Raw genomic sequence first — 21,144 nt, 5'->3', positions numbered from 1 at the left:
GTGAAGTTGGCTTTGGAGAAGTTTTTTTACGGTGGTTTCTGTAATGGGGGGTGGGGGCAGGATGTGGATGTCTAGGGTGATTAGCTTGTGTTCAGATCTGACCGAGGAATTGACCTCTGGTGTGGTTCATCGGTCGCACATGTTGGTAATGACCAGGTCTAGGATACTGCTGCCCCTGGTGGGGGTGTTAATAAGTTGCTCCAAGGCGCTGGAATTTATGAATTCCAGCAAACGTGTTGGTACACGAGTAGTTTTCCCAGTTAATGGTGGGGTAGTTGAAATCGCCCATTATTAGGGTGTTGGGTTGTACCCTAATGTTTTCCAGTGTATCAAGAAATAAGGAGTGGGGCATGGTGGGGGGTCTGTAGCAAGCTACAATTTGGATTGTGGTCTTGCCCAGAGTTAGTTGCACTTGGATAATCTCGGCTGCATTATGCTGTGCAACAAGCCTGGAGGTGTGGATATCCTTAATGAATATGGACACACCTCCGCCTTTAGTACTTCGGTCCGGGTTAGGTGGACGAAAGGTGTGATATGAATTATAGCCTGGTAATGCAGGGCTGCTCTCTGGAGCTTTGAACCAGGTCACTGTCACTGCACAGATGTCGATGTTCTCCATTTTAAGGAGTGCCTCGAGTGAGTGCATTTTGAGGTTTAGACTTCTAGCATTGAGCAGCATTATCCTCAGATTTTGCTTGCTTGTACCTGTTATGATGTTGAATTTGTCATTTGAACCTTTCCTAAAAAAGGCTCTACAGGGGTGTCAAGAGTCTTAGCCAGTAATCCCAAGGGCGACAGGTGCAGGTCATCTCTGGCAAAGCATCATGGTTTGTCGATCATGTCATCCCAGGCAGACAAATACTGGATCCCCTTAGAATGACACCAGAAGCTTAGCCAATTGTTAAAGTCAATCATTTTGTCCTTGTACTGTGGTATCATTCTGGGTGATGGCAGGATGCTACTGAGGGTTAGGGTCATACCTGCCTGGGCTACAAGATCGGACAGCTCCTTCATATCTCCTGTCATGTAGTCCAGGAAGGACATCTCAGGTCATTCACACCAACATGGACAATAACACAGTCATATTTGTACTTGTTGTGGAGTGACCTAAGTGGATGCGTTATGTGGCGGATCCTGGCACCAGACAGGCAGCTGACAGTGACTTTCTCCTTGTTTAGCATGGTGAGTGGAACATCAGTGTGCCTGACTATAGAGTCACCTATGACTACAGTGTTGGGTACGTGGTTATGCCTTATGGGTTGTGGATGAGTGGCACACAGATTGTGGGCTATGTGTCATTTGGGTTGTGTTGGGGGGTGGAGTTTGCTTTCATTTCAGCTTTGGAGGTCCCTGTTGCTTGGGCAGGTTTTTATTGAGAGCCTCTGTGAATGTAGGTGTGTGTTTGACGTTTCTATGTGCGTGTTTTGATGGTGTAGATTTTGAGGTACTACGTGATGAGTGTGGTGTGGTGCAAGTGTTTACCTTCTCCTCTTGACTGTCTATTCCAGTCTTCGGTCTAGAGAGCTTTGCTTCCAGTTTGGCTATATAAGTACATCTCTCACAGGTTGTAGTGTTGGGTGGTAGGGGGAGAGGGTTGTTTGTGTACATGAGGCAATTGCTGCATTGCCCCATGATGCCCAGATTCATCAGGTAGACAGGAGAAAACACCGGGAGCTGACCCTTAGACATGCCTGGATAGGTGCTTATTTATTAAGTACTAAAAACTGCTTTCCTCTAGACAGTGAGGAAAGTTGAGTGCTGTAGTAATTTGTAGCTTATTTAGTGCTTACAACGAGTTCTGAAAAAGTGCTGAGTTCAAAGAAACAGATTTGAGTGCTGAAACTAAAAAAACTGGCTAGTTTTAAGAAACAAAATTAAGCTAGAAGGCTTCTCTCCAACACAGAAAGGTTTGGGGACTCAGAAGCTTACAAATAGTCCTGGATACAGCAAATATGTATGTGGACTAGAGTACTTACAGGAAAGGCAGGAAACAAACTTAGAATTTTTTTTTCTTCCCAAATGCTCTCTTTGTACATAGTAGGTGTGCCCGAAATCAGAATATGACCTCACTGCACTCAGTTGAGTGAGCAAATGAGATGGGTCCAGAAAGAGTATCCAAATACAAATTTACAAGAGGGGCTTGCAATTTCAAAGCCACCAAAATTAAGACCAAAACAAGAACGGGGATAGGGGGGTGGGAACTAACTGTAGAGACAGCCACAACTTTCAGTTCAATTAATATTCAGTAAGAAACAAAAACACAAAATGCGGTACTATTTGAAAAAAGTGCAGATAAAAGTGTACTTAAATTCACTTATACATCCAGTTGATTGCAGGCAGATCTTAGCCGGCCAAAGCTCAAGTATTTAGCAAAACAAAAACAAAATGTACCACTTATATAATGCAGGACAGCCCCTCAGCTGAAGCACAGACTATCAAAGTGAAACTACCCCCCACTGCTATCAATGGCTACACTTCTAACAAGATCTCTGTAGAAACACAAGCTCTCTGTAGAGACAGAGAGCCACAATTTTCAGTTCAATTAATATTCAGTAAGAAACAAAAACAAAAAATGCAGTACTATGAAAAAGTGAAGATAAAAGTGTACTTAAATTCACTTGTTCGTCCAGTTGATTGCAGGCAGATCTTAGCCGGCCAAAGCTCAAGTATTTACCATGCTTCAATAAACAAGTGCCAGACAGGAAAAATATAATTTTTGCTTGTGGCTAAACTTCACTGAACCTTGAATGAAAATGTGAGGATACAAAAAAAAAACTGTGAAAGTATCCTAATATATCAGTCCAAACTGGGAAATATATGAGGCATACTGGGCTCAAATAACTTAGGCTGACATTCCAGCAGGGGAAGGCAGGGCAAGAGAAAAGGATGATGGATGATAGACATTCACTTTTGGGGTATCCATCTCTTATTTCAGAACTAATGCAATTCACCAGGGTGCCAAGCTTCTAATGACACTTGTTAAACATGGCAAAAAACATTAAGTCAGTGCTTTTAGATACAGGTGAATATTCTGCAATGCAATCAATATTAAAGTTGATATGCAGAAGATATAGTTGCCTCTCCACTTACCATAGTTTTAGATGTTCGAGAAGATCACCCCAACACTGACCACTCTGAACATCACAGATTAATACATCAGCAGAATGTTTAAATGAATCTTTAGTGTTAAATTATCTACAGTGGACATTGCCCCTTTCAGGATTCCCCATTTCAGCAATCAGTCTCTTAAATCCAATATATAGTGACACTCGATCAGCTCGATGGATGAAGGAAAAATGCTTTGAAGCAAAGTACACACTGAAGTACAAATTGCCATGTTGATTAGAAGTTGCAATTCCACTTTTTAACAGGAAGCTGTGTGTAGAACTCTAACAGATCTTGTCCATGTCCTTACTTGAGAAAAAGGCCTTACCTAACTGGTTCACACTGTAATGGTGCATGACACTACTAGCTCTTTCAAATCCTCTGTAAGGAAGCATCACTCTCTTTTGTTCCTCAGTTGTCTATGGTTTCTCAAAAGTAAAACATGCAAATTACTAAGTCTGTTCTCTGGTTTATAAGGAAAAATTTCATGTTCCTCTGAATTTGGTCCAGTACATAAAGATAAGGACAGCTCCACGGAATACAGGGGTAAAACCCTGAATATGCTGCAAGCAATCAGAATTTAAACAGCAGCTCGATTACCTGAGGATTTGGCTGGGAAGAATGGGAGTGAGTTGTCATCGCTGGCTTGCCCATCTCATGGGGTAGGAAGGTGGACATGGCTCACCACATGGGTGACACCTTAGTGACAGTAATAAGTGTTACTAATGGAGCTCAAGGACTGGAGCCCAGACTGTAATGATGGTTAGCACTAGTAAAGCTAAAGGAAATTCAGCATGTGGAGCCATGATTCTTGCCAATGAATAGCAACAGCAGGCTCTAAGCAGTTAACGAAGGAAAAGGTGATGCCCCATTGGGGAGAGGGCAAGCTCCCCTAAAGATCAGTAAAGCAGGTCCACTACCTACCACCTAACCCTTGCTGTGGAAAGCAAGAATAAACTGGGATTCTAAGGTGGGAACAAACTGGATGTAGAGCTCTCACCCAGACCAGGAGTTCCTGGCTTCTGTATCATCAGACTGAATGGCCCACCTGGTTGTTGGTGCTTTAGCCATTGGGCAAATTCCTAGAGAAGCGCAAAAAAAAAAAATCAGAAATATTTACAATACAATGTTTCTGTGTTTGTCTTTACCTGATCTGCATCTACAAAGAGGATTCTGTCAACTGCCAATGGAAACAGTACATCCAAGAAAAGTATCTTGTAACCCCAGATGATGCGCTGTTTTTCTGTCTGCTGGTGTAACCAACGTGGCCATTTATACTGAACCAGCTCATACTGGAACCCATACTTCTCAGCCATGTATGGAATAAATTCCTATAATAAAAAAGAAGAAGATCAGAACTAACATAATGAAATACTAGTATATCAGAATCATTCTTACTACACTGGTTTCTACAGGTACATAACATGATCTTAGGTTGCAAATGTGATGAAGATGAGATGTCTGATTAAGGCTGTAGGTAGTATTAATGAGAATGTACATATGTGAAACACTATACAACAGTTAAACTTATCCATCTGCAGAGTTAACATATACACGTTTCAATTAAACAATTACAATAAAATAATAAAAAGTTTATATCCCAGTACAATCACATGCAAGTGCATACGTTGAGTAAGCTAGCAAAGGGGGGGGGGGGTGACCAGTATTCCAGACTAAGCACATTCATTCATTTAAATGACCGTAAACACAGATCTAAACAAACAAGATCTGCAAATGTACAACAGTCAGCCTACATCTCATATACTAAACCATTACACCATAGATGCTTGCTACAAGACAAAGGTACTACAGTGACTCTGTTTAGAGAGATGAACTGAATAAGAGAGTCCATAATCAACTCATCTAATTTGTAGACCACTTTTGGAAACACAGAGACCCAAATAATATACAGCTATAGTCTTTAAGAAAATTCACATCTTTGAAGCCATCACTGCAAAAACAGAAATGACCCTATTCTAAACGAGCTAAATTCTGAACTATTCATTACCATTCACACTTTCTGCCTCCCACCCAATAACTCATAACTGCATGCCATATTGTTTTCATGCAGCATGCAGTTATGACTCATAACTGCATGCCATACGAAGATAATACTATTGCAATTCAGCCTACAGAAGTAATATTAAGGACAGTCCCTTCTTGTTTATTTTATATTGTGTTCCCTAATTACAGGAATCAGGAAGCTGGTAATAGGTGCCAAAAAATAAAAAAGTACCTTCCATACATAAAAATGAATTAGTCTAGCCAGCACAGTGGCATACAGCTCAGACAAGGATTTAGGTGACTTATCATTTAGTTAGTGGCTCAGAGCTTGATAGTGGTGGTGGTGACAGGTGAATATGCATGCGCTCATCCTGGGGAAGGGAGGGCACATCACGGATGAAAACTGCACCCTGAAATGCAGACTTTCAGTGTACCAAGCAACAACTTGGTGGTAGCCTGCATTAATGAATGCACAGAAGTGTGTACTTGTAAGAGGTAGGAGAAGTGGGTCATCACAGTGACAAGTGTAAGCCTGTCCCCTCTGGTGAGGGGACAAGTAACTTTCATGGGAGTCTGTATGATGGTTTCGCCAAATAGTTCTCACAACTGTATGGTACGGGGTATAATCCTTTACACACAGGAAAACATAGGCTGAGTCTGATTAGGGATGCCTTAACTGTTGGCAGGCACTGGGGCAAAATGAACAGAAAAAATGTATTAGTTTGTGATGTAAAGGATTATAAATTATGCTGACACTAAAGCCCCAACCATCATCTGCCTCAGCAAAAAAATAAAATAACTTAGTGATAAGTTAAGGAGCAGGTGAAGAGATAACTGTACATTTCTGGAAAAGTTTAAATTCCTTAAAAACAAAATCACACCATCGCAGTCAGTGCTCCTCATACCTATGATGCATGTCCATCCTTATTTAAACTCTCCCATTCGAGCAATTAGTGAGCACTCAAAAACAAAAAAAAGCCTGCCTTACTGGATACGAGGGTCTATATGGAAAAAAAAAAAGCCTTAAATCTGTCTGCCCCAAAAGGCACTGCTGCAGTATGCTGTTAACTTTAGTTCAAGTATTTCCATAACCACAAAGTATATTCTATCGCTACCTGACCCTATAACATTGTATGTAGTACTGCAAGTTGAATACCTATATAAATGGATACAAAATAAAATATGTATCATAGGTAAACATGAAAAAAAATCTAAGAATGCACAGCCATCTTGAAAATGAAGCTAGCAAATGTATTGCATATTAAAAGGTTATTAAAAATTAAAAAAAAGAAATTAAAAGCATATTAAAAGGAAAATATTTGATAGATCAAGAAAGAGAGGCTCTACAGCAGAAATTAAGGACAGATTGAAAAGAAATCTGCACAGGCCTGCACTTCCTTCCATGCTGCTGGTAAATGTATGCTCACTGAAGAGCGAGATGGACTACTTAAGGATGGATCTTTCCACACAATCTAAGGTGAGAAATAGTTGTTTACTTGTGTTAACTGAAATTTGGCTGAACTCCACTATAAATGATGGTACAATATATGTGGAGGGGATATCATTATTTTGTGCTGACAGAAATCAATCTCTCTGTGGTAAATCTCATGGAGGGGCTGTTTGTGTATATATCAACAACAGCTGGTGTACAAACTGTGAAATAATCTTCTGTCACTGCTCAGAGAACATTGAGTTTATGTCACTAAAATGCAGACCCTTCTATTTGCCTCGGGAATTCAATAGAGTGAGCATAACAGTTGTTTACATCCCCCGTAGTGCTAATACCAACTCGGCATTGAACATTCTGTATCTGTCAATAAATGACCTACAGAATAAGAACCCTGTGTTTGCCCATATAACTGCAGGTGATTTCAATCAAGCTGACCTGAAATCTGTATTATCCCATTACAATCAACATGTGAACTTTGCAACAAGAGTGGAGAGAACATTCTGGATAAGGTGTACACAAACATAAAACTGGCCTACAAAGCAGTACCTTATCCACATCAAGGCAACTCAGACCATCTGGCCATCATGCTGCTTCCTACATACACACCACTGTTGAAAAGGGGCAAACCTACAGCCAAACAAGTAAGGATATGGCCTGAGGGAGCAGTCTTGGCACTACAGGACTGCTTCGAATGTACAAACTAATCAATGTTTAGCGAGGCACCATACTCACCTGGAGGAGTATACGAAATCTGTAATGGCCTACATTTCAAAGTGCACTGATGACATAAGAGTCATCAAATGTATCACCATGCATGCTAATCAGACACCCTGTCTACCTGGTGGAGTATGTGAGCTCCTAAAGGCACATAATGCTGCACTTAAATCTAAAGACAAGGATGCCTTATGAGAGGCCAGAGCAAATCTAAAAGGAGGCTAAGAGGAACTACGGATGTAAAATTCAGGGACACTTCACTGACCAAAGGGACTCCAGACCTCTCTGGTAAGGAATACAAGCCATAACAGACTACACGCCTGCATCCTCCCCATGTGATGACAACACAGAATTTCTGAACAAACTAAACACCTACTTGAGCAGATTTGATAAGGACAACAACACTGTGCCAAATAAACTTTCCATCGAACAGGGTGAGGAGGTGTTATGTCTAGGAACATCTGATGTTCCGAAGACCCTGAGATGAGTAAACCCAAGAAAAGCAGCTGGTCCTGATAATATTACGGGAATAGTTCAGAGAGACTGTGCTATCCAACTGTCCACTGTACTAACAGATACAGTGGATATAAAAAGTGTACACACCCCTTTCAAAATGCCAGGTTTTTGTGATATAAAAAAAAAAGAAACCACAATAAATCATTTCAAAACTTTTCCCATCTTTAATGTGACCTATAACCTGTAAAATTCAATTGAAAAACAAACAAATCTGTTAGGGGAAAAAATATAAAAAATAAAAAATGTACAATAAGCAGGTTGCATAAGTGTGCACACCCTTAAACTAATACTTTGTTGAAGCACTTTTTGATTTAATTACAACATTCAGTCTTCTTGGACAGGAGTCTATCAGCATGGCACATCTTGACTTGGCAATATTTGCCCCCTCTTCCTTGCAAAAGTGCTCCAAATCTGTCAGATTGCGAGGGCATTTCTTGTGCACAGCCTTCTTCAGGTCACCCCACAGATTTTCTATTGGATTTAGGTCTGGGCTCTGGCTGGGCAATTCCAAACCTTTAATTTTCTTCTGGTGAAGCCATTCTTTTGTTGATTTGGATGTATGCTTTGGGGTCATAGTTATGTTGAAAGGTGACATTCCTCTTCATCTTCAGCTTTCTAGCAGATGCCTGAAGGTTTTGGGCCAAAAATGACTGGTATTTGGAACTGTTCATAATTCCCTCCACCTTGACTAAATCCCCAGTTCCAGCTGAAGAAAAGCAACCCCAAAGTATGATACTGCCACCACTGTGCTTCACCATGGGGATGGTGCTCTTTTGGTGATGTGAAGTGTTGTTTTTGCTCCAAATGTACCTTTTGGAATTGTGGCCAAAAAGTTCAATCTTGGTCTCATCAGGCCATAACACATTTTCCCACATGCTTTTGGGAGATTTGATGTATTGTTTTGCAAATTTTAGTCGGGCCTGGATGGTATTCTGTGTAAGAAAAGGCTTCCATCTTGCAACCCTACCCCATAGGCCAGGCATATAGAGCATACGGGAGATTGTTGTCACATGAAGTACACAACCAGTACTTGCCAGAAATTCCTGCAGCTCCTTCAGTGTTGCTGTAGGTCTCTTCACAGCCTCCCTGACCAGCTCTAGTCTTGTCTTTTCGTCAGTTTTGGAGGGACGTCCAGTTCTTTGCAACATCACTGTTGTCCCATATTTTCTCCACTTTTTGATGACCGTCTTCACTGTGTTCCATGGTGTACCCAATGCTGTGGAAATTTTTTTGCACCCTTCTCCTGACTGATACCTTTCAACAATGAGATCCCTTTGATGCTTTGTAAGCTCTCTGCGAACCATGGCTTTTGTTGTACCAGGCAACTGGGTAAATGTGTGGAAAATCCTACTAGGACAGCTTAACTTCATTTGGGGTTAATCAGAGTCTCTAATTGATGGCAGGTGTGTACTCAAGAAGACTGAATGCTGTAATTAAAGCAAAAGTGGCTTCAACAAAGTACTAGTTTAAGGGTGTGCACACATGCAACCAAGCTTATTGCACATTTTTTTATTTTTCAATTGAATTTTACAGGTTATAGGTCACATTAAAGTTGGGAAAAGTTTTGAAATGATTTATTGTGGTCTCATTTTTTTATATCACAAAAACCTGGCATTTTAACAGAGGTGTGTACACTTTTTATATCCACTGTATATTCAACACATCCCTGCAACTAGCCATTGTACTCAGTTTTTTCAAAAATACGACGATAATTCCCTTACTCAAGAAATCCCAACAGACAAGCCTAAATGATTACCGGCCAGTTGTACTTACATCAACAGTAATGAAGTATTTTGAGTAGTTGATCAAGAACCATATCTCTTCAAATCTACCTGCAACACTGGATACATTAGTTTGCTTAAAGATCTAACTGCTGCACGGCTGATACAATAGCTATTGCACTTCATGAATCCTTGCCACATCTAGACAACAAGAATTACTACGCAAGAATGTTGTTCATCGATTTTAATTCCACCTTTAACATGGTCATGCCCCAGAATCTGATACTGAAACTGATACAGCTGGACATCAACACACCACTATGTAACTGGATAGTGGATTTTCTCATCAACAGACCCCAAAAAATATGTGTGGAAAATAGTTCAATCAGTATTACACTGAGCACAGGTGTTCTTCAGGGCTGCGTCCTGAGTCCTCTGCTATTCACATCGTTGACGCACAACTGCATAGCCAAGCATGAATCCAACAAAATCATCAAGTTTGCAGATGATACCACTGTCATAGGTCCCGTCAGAAATGGTGAGGAAACAGCTTACAGGGATGAAGTGGAGGATCTGATAGGCTGGTGCAACAGCAACGACCTGGCCTTAAATGTAAGTAAGACCAAAGAATTTAATAGTGGACTTCAGGCGGACACAGGAGATGCATCAACCTCTGGAAATTAAGGGGGTGGCAGTGGAAAGGGTCACAAATACCAAGTTCCTGGGGGTCCACATCTCAAATGACCTATCCTGGTCGACTCATATTAGCCACACAGTAATGAAGGCACAACAACGTCTGCACTTCCTACAGAAACTGAGGAAGGCCAACCTGTCTCAGTCCATCCTTAAAGCCTTCTGGAGGACCATCGAGAGCATCATCTCAAACAACATCATAGTTTGGTATGGTAACTGCAAAGCATCTAATGGCAAGCCTCTCCTGAGGGTAGGAAGGACAGCGGAAAAAGTCATTGGGTCCTCTCTCCCCTAGGAAGATAATCAACAATTCCACTCACCCTGCCCATGACATTTACTTCTGCCTTTTCTCGGGCAGGCGGTATTGCAGCTTACACTGAAAAACATCTAGACTGAATAGGAGTGTCTTCCCTCTATCCATAATGATGATGAACTTGAATGTCAGGTGAAAGTGCCAGGCGAAGTAGATAATCTCTGGCTTTTATTAGTAGATGCTTAGTTGGTGCAATAAGGAGCCAGTCATCTAAATAGGGAAACATTCTGAATCCAAGCAGTCTCTGGTGTGCTGCTACCACTGCCATGCATTTAGTGAACACCCTGGGGGCTGTGGTGAGACTAAAGATCAGGGCTCTAAACTGGTAATGACTGGCTCCCAGATGGAACCGTAGATACCTTGGAGAGTTCCTGTTCATTTTGATGTGATAATATGCATCTTGAAGACTGACTGAACACATCCAGTCATCCTTCTAAAGAAGTGGCAGAATTGAATGTACTGTGACCATTCAAAATATGGATTTCTTTATGAAGTGGTTCAGATACTTAAGTCCAAAATTGGTCTCGGTTCCCTTGTCGTTTCTGGCATGAAGAAGAACCCTGAGTAAATTCTGTATACTGTTTTGTATGGTGGGACCTCCTAGATGACTTTTGTCTAGCAACTATGCAATCTCTTGAACTGCTAGCTCCTTCTGACTGGGTGGAACATTGAGGAGCATTTACTTTAGTTTAACTGGAATTTGTAAAAAAGGAATGAAATATCCTCTGGATATGATCCTTTGGACCCAAAAGTCATTCCCTGACTGCCTCGTGAGTGGGACAGTCGGGCAACCTTTTAAGAATGCTGGAAGGTCATTTCCAATAAAGAATCTCGAGATCCTTGATTCCAAGAACCCCCTCTGCCATGCGGGTGACATTTACAGGTATAACTATTGCCAAATCTGCCTCTGGGGGAAAAGTCTCCGTGTGATGACTTCTGGAAAGGATCTTGAGACTTCTTGAATCACATTTTACCATCATGCTGGACCATAGAAAAGGGTGCCTCCGGGTTAGAAAAGTGAATTTCAATGGCAGACAAAGTCTTTCCATCCTGTTCACTACGGGAGAGAGTCTCTTTCATTGTTGGATCAAACAAGGACGATCCATCAAAGGGGGCACTGATGAATGATACCTTGAAGGGTTCCGCAAAATCCTGGCATGACTAATTATGACTATACCTGTGCCGGCCACCCCTGAGGTACCTTCTGCTGCATGCGAGATTAACCTCATGGACACGTTTAAAATGGACTGTAGGGTGGCCACTCGCAAGGAAAACTATTTTTGTTCTTCTGCAGATATGGACCCTAGGACAGAGTTAGACAGTTCTTTTATTAAATCCCTTTGTAACCTGGTAAAATGTGCCAGGTAGCTCAGCGAATATAATGCAAAAGTCACTGGCGCATAAACCTGCTTCCCAAATCCAGCCAAAGTCCTACACTCTCTGTTAGGGGGATGGACAGAGGAGCTGTGTTCTGCAAGACCCTTCTTTATGGCTGCAACAACTATGGCATCTACAGGGCTCCATTTTGTCCAGTGCAGTTTATCTGCTGGGGCACTTAATATTTTATCTGGGATTTTCAGGATATGTTTCTCAGAGTCTGACTCCTTTCATGCCCTGCAGAAGACAAGATCTATAATTTCATCCACGGGGGGGGGGGGATTAACCCAAGATGTACATGGGGCAGACTCGAGGCTTCCAAAAACACAGATTCCTCATGGGAAGGGGTTTAGGCAGACAAACCACCTTTCTGGAGAAGGATCTCTAGATGTCTCCAAAGAAGACATCTTCCAGCGGAGATTTAGGGGACCCTTGCCTCTCATCAAAGTTGGTGTCTTCTGTGAGGGATTCCTGTGGGGAATACAGGTGCCTCCTCTTACATGTTCTCTTAAGAGGGACCTCCTCAGTGGAATGTTTCGGGGAGGTATTGGAAGAGACAGCGAGTTCCATAGATGGAGATGTTTGGAAACTCTTCTGTACTGGCTGTCCCTGAGGTGTAAGATGTGAAGGCTCAGAAACAAGATCCAGAGAAGAAACTGGGTACAGAACTGAAGACAGAAGAGTTGCCGCTGCACTTGGCTGAGAGAAGACCCTGCACACCACCTCCAAGGCAGAGGGACTCGGAGAGACCAAGGACAATCCCTCTGGAGCACAGACTCTCAGAGCAGACAATCCTCAAGTCTCCCCAACTCCTCACTCCAAGGGAGGAGTTGGAGCCGAGTTATCAAGCATCAAGGCTCCAAGAGGAAGCAACAGCTCTGAAAACTTTGGAGTCCAAGTCAACCTCTCAGATCAGATGCTATGGCTCCAAGAACTGTCCTGCTCCAATGGAGTCAGAGCTGACTGGGTCAGGGAAATACTTGAGTCAATGTAGGAAGAACTCTTGGATCCAACGTATCGACTCAAAGAGCCATCGGATCCATGGGCTCTGACAGGGGTTGTCAGATCAGAGGAGGATTAATAACTGGTTGAAAGGCACGTTGACAGCTCATGGATCTGGTGGGGGACAGAGCTGGCAAAACCCACATCTGTATCTGTGTTCTGAGGTATTTCCTCATCATCCTATCCATCTCCACCTCAGAAAGACTATGAGAAGACCTAACAAAAGAGGATGTGGAGGGTGGCCTAGAGAACTTTTTAGGAATTTCTTGTAAAAAAAAAAATGGTGACCTTAGCTTCAGATACACTGGTTCCTGGGAGAACCGGGAAACATGGAGCCAAGGGGATGGAGCAGTAGACTGTTTTGGATCAGAAGACTTCAGATCTGATAACTTAGGAACCTTTTTTGGAGGTTTTGAAGATGTCTGTGGAGGAGTCCAGGCAGGAAAGTGCTAATGGTGCTCTCTGGGCTCCTTGAATTTCTGAGAGGGGGTTTGAGCCCCTGAGGAAGTAACTGAGGAGGAAGCTGAAGCAGGGAGGAGACCTTTTAAAATGAGCTTGTTCCTCCGACTGCTGCTAGCCCTTGCACTGAAGGCTGCAAAAATAGGGCAAGGAGTGTCCAAATGTGCAGGCCTAAACAATAAATGCAGTCCCTGTGGGCATCAGACTTATGAATCTCATGCCCACAAGAAGTGCATTTTTAAATCCAGTAGGTTTATTGGCTATACTGGAAAAAAAAGTGTATGTAAAGTACAAAAACGAAACAAGAAAGATGCTTATTTGTTTATTTATTTATTTATTTATTTTTATATAGGGAGAAAAGGGGACGAGAAAGACTATCAACAATAGTAAGTTAAGAAATATACCTGCAGGTATAAGTGAGAAGGCAAACTACCACCAATGAAGGTATAAAAAAGAATTACCAAAAATGCAGCGACATAAGGGTAACGAGAGAATAAATACATACATAGCTAAATTGTAAAATGGAAAAGGGAGAAAAGTTTTAGATTTAAATAGCAAAACATACACCGAACCCCAAAGGAGCTCAAAAAAATCGCAATCCCAACCGTCTTGAAAAGCAGCAAATGAGATCTGAGGTATTGGGATATTATGGGTAAAGGAGGAGCTCGAGATTCGGATCCTAGAATCTGTAGAAAGTGGCAGAGTCAGATCCGAACCCCATTCTTTGAGGAACAAATGAAAATGACATCATCAGATCAATCAAATCAAACCAAGTTGAGAATAAGGTAAATATCTGGCAAGCTGATTCCTGTAGCAGTGACTAATCTACCTCAACAGAGTATCAGAGGCAAGGGTAGAAAGTCAGAGTTCAATTCTTTGAAATGATAGACCAAGAACTATCTAGTTTTTGAAAATATCTTCACAAATGAGTGTTTGTGAGGAAACAGACACTCTCTGTTTTACCTAGTGATTATTAACGATTTGACAATGTGCCTCAATCTTCACTTTTTTGAAGGTTACCCCACGTGAATTCAGTCAGGGATTAAATGGTCTAAATGCAGCCCCATCTGTGTTCCACATTGCAATTGGTCCTGAATGCAGTCACTGGGACATTCAAAGCAACTGTGACTGTATTTGTTTGCAAAAATATGTATATTACTGCATTGTTGGTATTCACCATTTTCTATTTGTGGATTTAGGACAGAGTGTTAAATGCATAAAACAAATATGTGTGTGGATCTTCTTACTTTTGGAAAAATGTGATTTTTCTTTGTAAAGGGGGAGATGTAAAAAGTGAATAGAAGCTGCTAAAGTACAAACACACACACATGCGTCTATTACCATAGCCTTCTTAATACAAATAAAACGTATGTTGTTGCTGCCGTTTTAAATACTACTGCATTGGAAGTATTAAGCTGTTGGGCAGTTGGGTGTGAAAGTTTTAAGGTCAACATAGTTTACGCTGTAGTGTCACACTGTTTTTAATAATTATCTGTTTACAAAACCTATGCTGAATTTTCACATTTCTGATCTGAACCTTACTAGGAGGATCTGTATTTCACAGCACCACCTAATACACTCAGTCTGCACTTAGTAGAAAAGTACAGTTGTGTAGTACAATTGTGTAAAATCTTACCATAACAGTAGATGTCCTCCTTTTCACTGTTGCTACATTCATCACCTCTGAGATCTCCTGCACAGGATAGCCCAACATTCAGCCAGTATACCAAACACTGTATTACCTATGACACATTGTATGTCAGACATTCTCCCCATGCAAGTGTAGGACATAAAGGTGATGTACATACACTAGAACTGAAGTGCTCTACGAGAACCAGGACCCCAGTGTAAAGGAGGACATATGAATCCAGAAAAAGGAAGGAAGAAAAGGAGAGGAATCTCACTGCCAGAACAAAAATACCACCCACGCAAAAAAAAAAAAAAAAAAGGGAGTAGGTCGGAGGGAATGAGTACTGCAACAGTGAAAAGGAGGACATCTGCTGTTATAATAAGATTTTAACAACTGTTCTATGTCCTTCCATATCACTGTTGCAGTATTTATCAGCTCTGAGAGAGTACAAAAGTTACAGTGAAGGCAGGGAGGAGGAAAGCAAGGAGGAGCCCTCCTCAAACCCATGCAGGATAGCTTTGGCAAAGCCTGACCTATCCCTGGAAATGATACCCAATTTGTAATGGTTTTTGAATGTTTGCACCAAAGACCAAGTAGCAGCTTCAAGGATGAAGATGGTGTCCAAGCTTTTGAAGAAAAGCCCCGGGCTAGCCATTGCTCTAATACAATGAGCCTTCACAGAAACAGACAACTGCTTGTCATGAAAAGAATAAAAAAAAGAAAAGGCCTTGGAAATGCATGAGATGGTTTCCTTAGAAACTGCCAAACCCAATGCTCTGGTATGAAAATAAATAAAAACTGATCAGATTTACAAAAAGGCTTTGTTTTGTGTAAATAATATCTGAGCTGTATATGCAAATCTAAGTTATGAAAAACCCTCTCACTCACCAAATGCGGAAAAGTTAAAAAGGAAGCTAGATAGACTGATTAAGGGACAGCTCATTAACCTCCTTGAACATAAAAGGATTTGTATGGAGAAACACCCTGTCTCTATGAAAAAACAAAAAAGGGAGGGACTGCCATCAAGCCCTGGAGCTCAGAAACCCTTCCAGCAGAGGTTAAAAGCAACCAATAAATCAGTCTTTCAGGTGTAATGTTGCAAACTGGCAGCAGGCTCAAAAGGAGCCTGAATCAGTATTTCAAGGACACCAAAGATCCCAAGAAAGAGGAATGGGCTTTCTTGGTGGTCTCTTATGAAGGACACCTTAGAGAAACTGTTTGATCTTAAATGTATAGGCTAAAGGAGAAGTAAGTGGCAGACAGGCAGAAATGGCTGAAAAGTGGGCTTTCACTGAATAATATGCCAATGAAATGGAGTCCTACTGATGTTTAAGACTCCAAACAGAACACCTTTTCCATTTGAACATGTATGATTTTCTGGTATTGGGTTTCCTGGCCTCCTATTAGGACCATAAACACGTCCTCAGAAAACTGGTTTTGGAAAGGAATCAAAACCCTGTCACCCAAAACATCAGTTAAAGAGTGGAGAGGTGAGGGTGAAGGAGAGTTCCTTTGCCCTGTGCGAGAAGATCCATTAGCTGAGGTAACTTGTGATGATTACCCTGGCCAGATGGAGAATAAGAGGGTGAAACCAGTGTTATGTAGGCCAAAAGGGAGTCACCAAGATGTTTGGAGAATCCTCCTCGATTTTGTGAAGGACCTTTGGAAGAAGAGGAGGGGGAAGAAAGACATACAGGCACATCACCTTCAAAGAGAAAGACAGTGTCCACTTTCCAAACCAAAGGACTTAGGATTCTGCAACAGAACTGAGGGAGTTGCCTGCTCAAAGGTGAGACAAAGAGATCTAATTGAGGAATACCCCAATGATGAACTATGCCCAGAAACGCATCCCTAAGAAGCATCCACTCGTAAAGCTATGTCCCAGACAGGCTGAGAAAATCTGCCACAAGAGTGCATTCTGAAGATACATAGACTGCCTGTAGGGTAACCTGCAGACTGATGGCTATTTCTTATGCTTGAAGGGCTAACATGCAAAGAAGGTAAGACCTTGTGTCCCCTTGATTGTTGATGAACCACATGACTGTGGTGGTGTCTGTATAAGCCTTGAAGGGCAAGAATGAGAGCCTGCATTTACTTGAGGTTGATGTGATCTGCTTCTACAGAGGGGACCAAAGGCCTTGTACCTTCAGGGTGCCTGAAATGGCTCCCCACCCCAGTTCTAATGTGTCCTTGAAGAGTTCTTGAGACTGCTGTGAAGGGTGGAAAGGAACACCTAGATTGAGAGAGAGCTGGTGAATTCATCAGTGAAATTCCAGTGACACAAGGGGGAAGAGAAACTAGATGCTCCAGGGTGGAGATGTTGAAGCCACAGTGATTTTATGTACCACTGAAAGTTCCTCTTATGAAGCATGGCCCATGGAAGCATGGGGATAGTACAGGCCATGAACCCCAGAGCCCTGAGAAACTCCCTGGCTGGAACAGAGGACAGGGAAAGCAGGGAGAGAAAATTTATGAGGGACAAAACCTTGGAGGCAGGAAGAGATACCAGCATTAGAACAGTCTGGAATCTGAAGCCTAGAAAAACATGATCCTGAGATGAAGTCAACACTGATTTCTGAAGGTTGACAGTGAGCCCCAGGTTGTGCAACAGAAGGTGAGTAAAATGAAAATCCTGTACCAGCCTTAACTGAGATGGGGCCTGAAGCAAGATAAGGAAATATTTGAATGCACTGAAGCCTCTAAAAGGTAACAACAGGGGTTTCAACATGTTGAAAGCCCAAAGGGCAAAGCAGAAAACTGCAAATAAGAGGAAAAAACAGAGAAATGCAAATATTTCCTGAATAGAGAATAGGAATTTGAAGGTATGTGTCCTTCAGATCCAAAGAAACCAGAAAGGCCCGGGGAAAGCAGAGAAAACTGAGTCTGAAGAGACAGCATTTGGAAGGATTGTACTATGAGAAAGGAAAGATCCAGGACAGATCTCCAAGACCCCTCTTTTCGGGGAAAAAGAAACATCCTTGAATAAAAATCCAACCCCCTCTTCTTCTGTGGAATTGGTTGAATGGTACCCTGAAACTGGCAGACCATGTAATACCCCTAGAAAATGAGGAAGGTGTTCTACGTGGGGGTGAAGAGGAATGAGGGAAGGGTCTACCACCAGGGTCATAAAATAACCCTGCTGAATAATGGAAAGATCCCAGGTGTCTGTGGTAATCAGCTGACAAACTGGGAGAGGCAGAGAAAGCCTAAGGGACAACCTGGCCGAGAGGAAGGGAGGGCACATAGTCAGATGGCTGAAGATTTATTAGTAAAGAACTGCTTCAGTGGCCTGAGCATTTGAAGTAGGTTTATCAGAAAAAAACACACCTAGGAGTTCTCTTACCCTTGGAAGACAGTCTAGGCAGTTCACACACAAAAAAGCATACTTACTAGGATAGCTCCGCTGAAACTTGGGAATAGGTATGACAAAATGTGCTTCAAATCTTTCATGACTTCACCTTGATCCTGGAAGGTCTTGAAAAGCTAAGCCACAACAGTGAAACAAATTATGGATATCCGTAGGAGTGTACAGAAGTTTTGCTTTCATATCACCTGGCAAGGCCTGAAGGTAAAGCCAGGAACAGAGCCTCATCACAGAGCCAGAGGCAGCCACCCTAGAAGATTCAACAGCTACATTTGATAGAGTGACAGGCAACCTGAGAAGTGGAACTAAGCAAGGCAATAACTGAAGCCTTACCCTCAGAGCCAGGCATATCAGAAACAATCTTCCAAATCTGGGAAAGAAGACACAGGATGTATCTTGTCATAGGAGTCTGGTAATTGATGGCCCTGAAGGCTAAAGTTGCCAAAGTGTATACCTTAACAATCCTCTCAATGGCCCTATTGTCCTTATCTGAAGGAAAGAGCTTGGAAGAAGGTAACAGCCTAGATGGCTTATCGGTAGACACAGAAATACTGCAGGATCAGACTAAGGGTACTTGTACAAGAACTTGCAAGAATCTGGAACCTTATAGAACCTATCAGATTTCTTAGGAGCTGGAGGTTGAGAATCTGGTGTCAGGGAAGCAGCACAGAAAGTAACCAATAGAGCAGCCAACATTAGAGGGGCAGCTGAAGGTTTAGGAGAGTCCATTTGTAACAACTCATAATACCTTTTCTGGGCATCTGACACTTGGGAGCAATCTCATTTGGAATGCTGCATTATAGAAAGAAATATGTCACCAAAGGAAAGCACATCCGAAGGAGAATCATGACTGACAGATTACTCTTCCTCAGACCCACAGACTAAAGGTGAAAGAAACTGAGAGAAATATGCTAAGAAGTCAAATTCAGAGTCCAAATCTTCATTTGAAAACTGTGGGTCCCTAGCTCCCTTATGGGAAGAAGGCCAAGGAGGTATAGGAAGTGAAACTCCATTGTTGAGGCTTCAATGCCATCAAGGCAATGAACAAGCCTTGAGTGAAGTCCTGCCATTCCCTTTGTGGATCCCTGGCAGCTGTCACCATATGCTTAGTTTTCTGCTTTTTCTTCAATGGGATGTCCACTCTGACAAAATATGGAGGTTCGGATATCAGCCTGGATTCGATTAAGTATCTGTCACCACTTCCCTAACAAGTATCTGAGGCATCCATTTAGACTCCTGGGAAATTATCAGCTGTGGTTCCCCCTCAACGTCTGTGGTGGACATTTGCAAAGCCTCAGAAGAAGTGCGAGAAGCAAGTTCTGTGCTGGCCTCTGAGGAGGTCGTGGCAGAAGAGAGTGATGGCAATGCCAGACTATCCTCTGGGTTATCACTCACCTCAACAGAGATGCCTGGTGGAGCCTGGAAAGCAGCAGACTTAGGCCTAGACTTCTTGGCCTTCTTTTTGAGCATCAGCTGTACCTCTGGGAGAGTGGATTCTGCCATGGTAACTTGGAACCAAAGCTTGAGACGCTGGTGCTCATGGTAAATGGAAAGTGAAGAAAGGAAGCTACAAAATTTGGTACAAAAGCCTGACAGATGGAACACTAAGTGTAATCGTGAGAGGCACATAACCAAAACATGCACCTATGGTGGTGGTCTTAGGTTGGGAGGCAAACTCCCCATAGACATTTCCCTTTCTTGGATGACATGGAACCTAATGAGCAATTTAAGGGGAAAAAAAAAACTAACCTCAAAGAGGTACTTAACTGAAAGATGCAGGCTCAATATAACCAACAAGTGATGGGCATTCAGACCAATGTACAATAATGGCATTTGGACTGGTCACAATGAAGTTTTGAGTTGGGAGCATATATACATCACCTTTATGCCCTACGCTTGAGCATGCAGCATATGTGTGATGTATGCCATCCACTAGGTAATAAAGTCTTTGTTATACTGGCCGAACATTGGGCTATCCTTGCCACGAGATCCCAGAGGTGATGAATACTGCAACAATGATAGGGAAGGCTATCATCTAGTAATCCAGTATCTGTCAGCCTTGCAAGGGAAAAGGTTGCATCCCCCACCCAGTTTGGGCAAGGCAGCACTGGCTACTCACTCTTACCCTCTCCTACTGGCTCCTTTAGAACATAGGCCTCACTCAGGTCTGTCAAAGTCAGGAATTCCATTTGCACCACGGGGCTTTTCATACAATGATTTTGTTTGGAAACTTCCAAAAACACACTATAAAAGGCACACAGAATTTCTTAAGAACCTCTACTAGCACCTAGTTATTTCATTTAATTTGCAAAGTCTACGATGAACACAGTGAAGTCTACCAATGTCCTCTTTCCTTAATGTCACAGACTGTGGGGCAAATGAAGATGCAGAAAATATTTGGAAATGTTTTGCGCTACCATTTTGGGAAGCCAGAAGAAATGAAGGAAACGTTCTTCTACAGAAAAACACACATCTGAAATTACAGGATGAATCCAACAGAATAAAATCAACTATGGATAAAACAAAGAAAACTGGACAATAAATTATACCTGTGACAATAAAAATAATAATTGCATTTTTTTACACAAACCTTAAATGTAGGCGAGAGGTAGTTCTTCAGAAACCAGAACTTCACGGGTGTTTGTGTTTGTTTCAACACTGAAAGCATCATAATTCTGTAAAAGCAGAAATAAAAGTAGCAAGTTTCACTACTCATCACACCACCTGCATCTGTAAAAGCAGTGACAGATGTAAATATAACAATCTAGTTAACAAATGTTTTAATTACCAAATATC

General features: G+C 42.0%; 1 protein-coding gene across 1 annotated transcript in view; it reads right to left on the bottom strand.

Annotated features, from left to right (window-relative positions):
* The window catches only part of UGGT1 (UDP-glucose glycoprotein glucosyltransferase 1), a gene marked incomplete in the record, with an annotated part of 2,149,769 nt that overhangs the window by 498,140 nt on the left and 1,630,485 nt on the right, over positions 1–21,144 (bottom strand). The window contains 2 exon segments of the mRNA XM_044070228.1: positions 4,254–4,436; positions 20,939–21,023. Coding sequence (XP_043926163.1) covers positions 4,254–4,436; positions 20,939–21,023 — 268 coding nt within the window.

This window comes from Protopterus annectens, chromosome 4.part1 (assembly GCF_019279795.1).
Source record: "Protopterus annectens isolate FY-2018-M chromosome 4.part1, PAN1.0, whole genome shotgun sequence".
In the NCBI taxonomy this organism is placed as follows: Eukaryota; Metazoa; Chordata; order Ceratodontiformes; family Protopteridae; genus Protopterus; species Protopterus annectens.
Note: the sequence above shows the minus strand (reverse complement) of the source record. Positions and strands in the feature narration are given on the sequence as shown.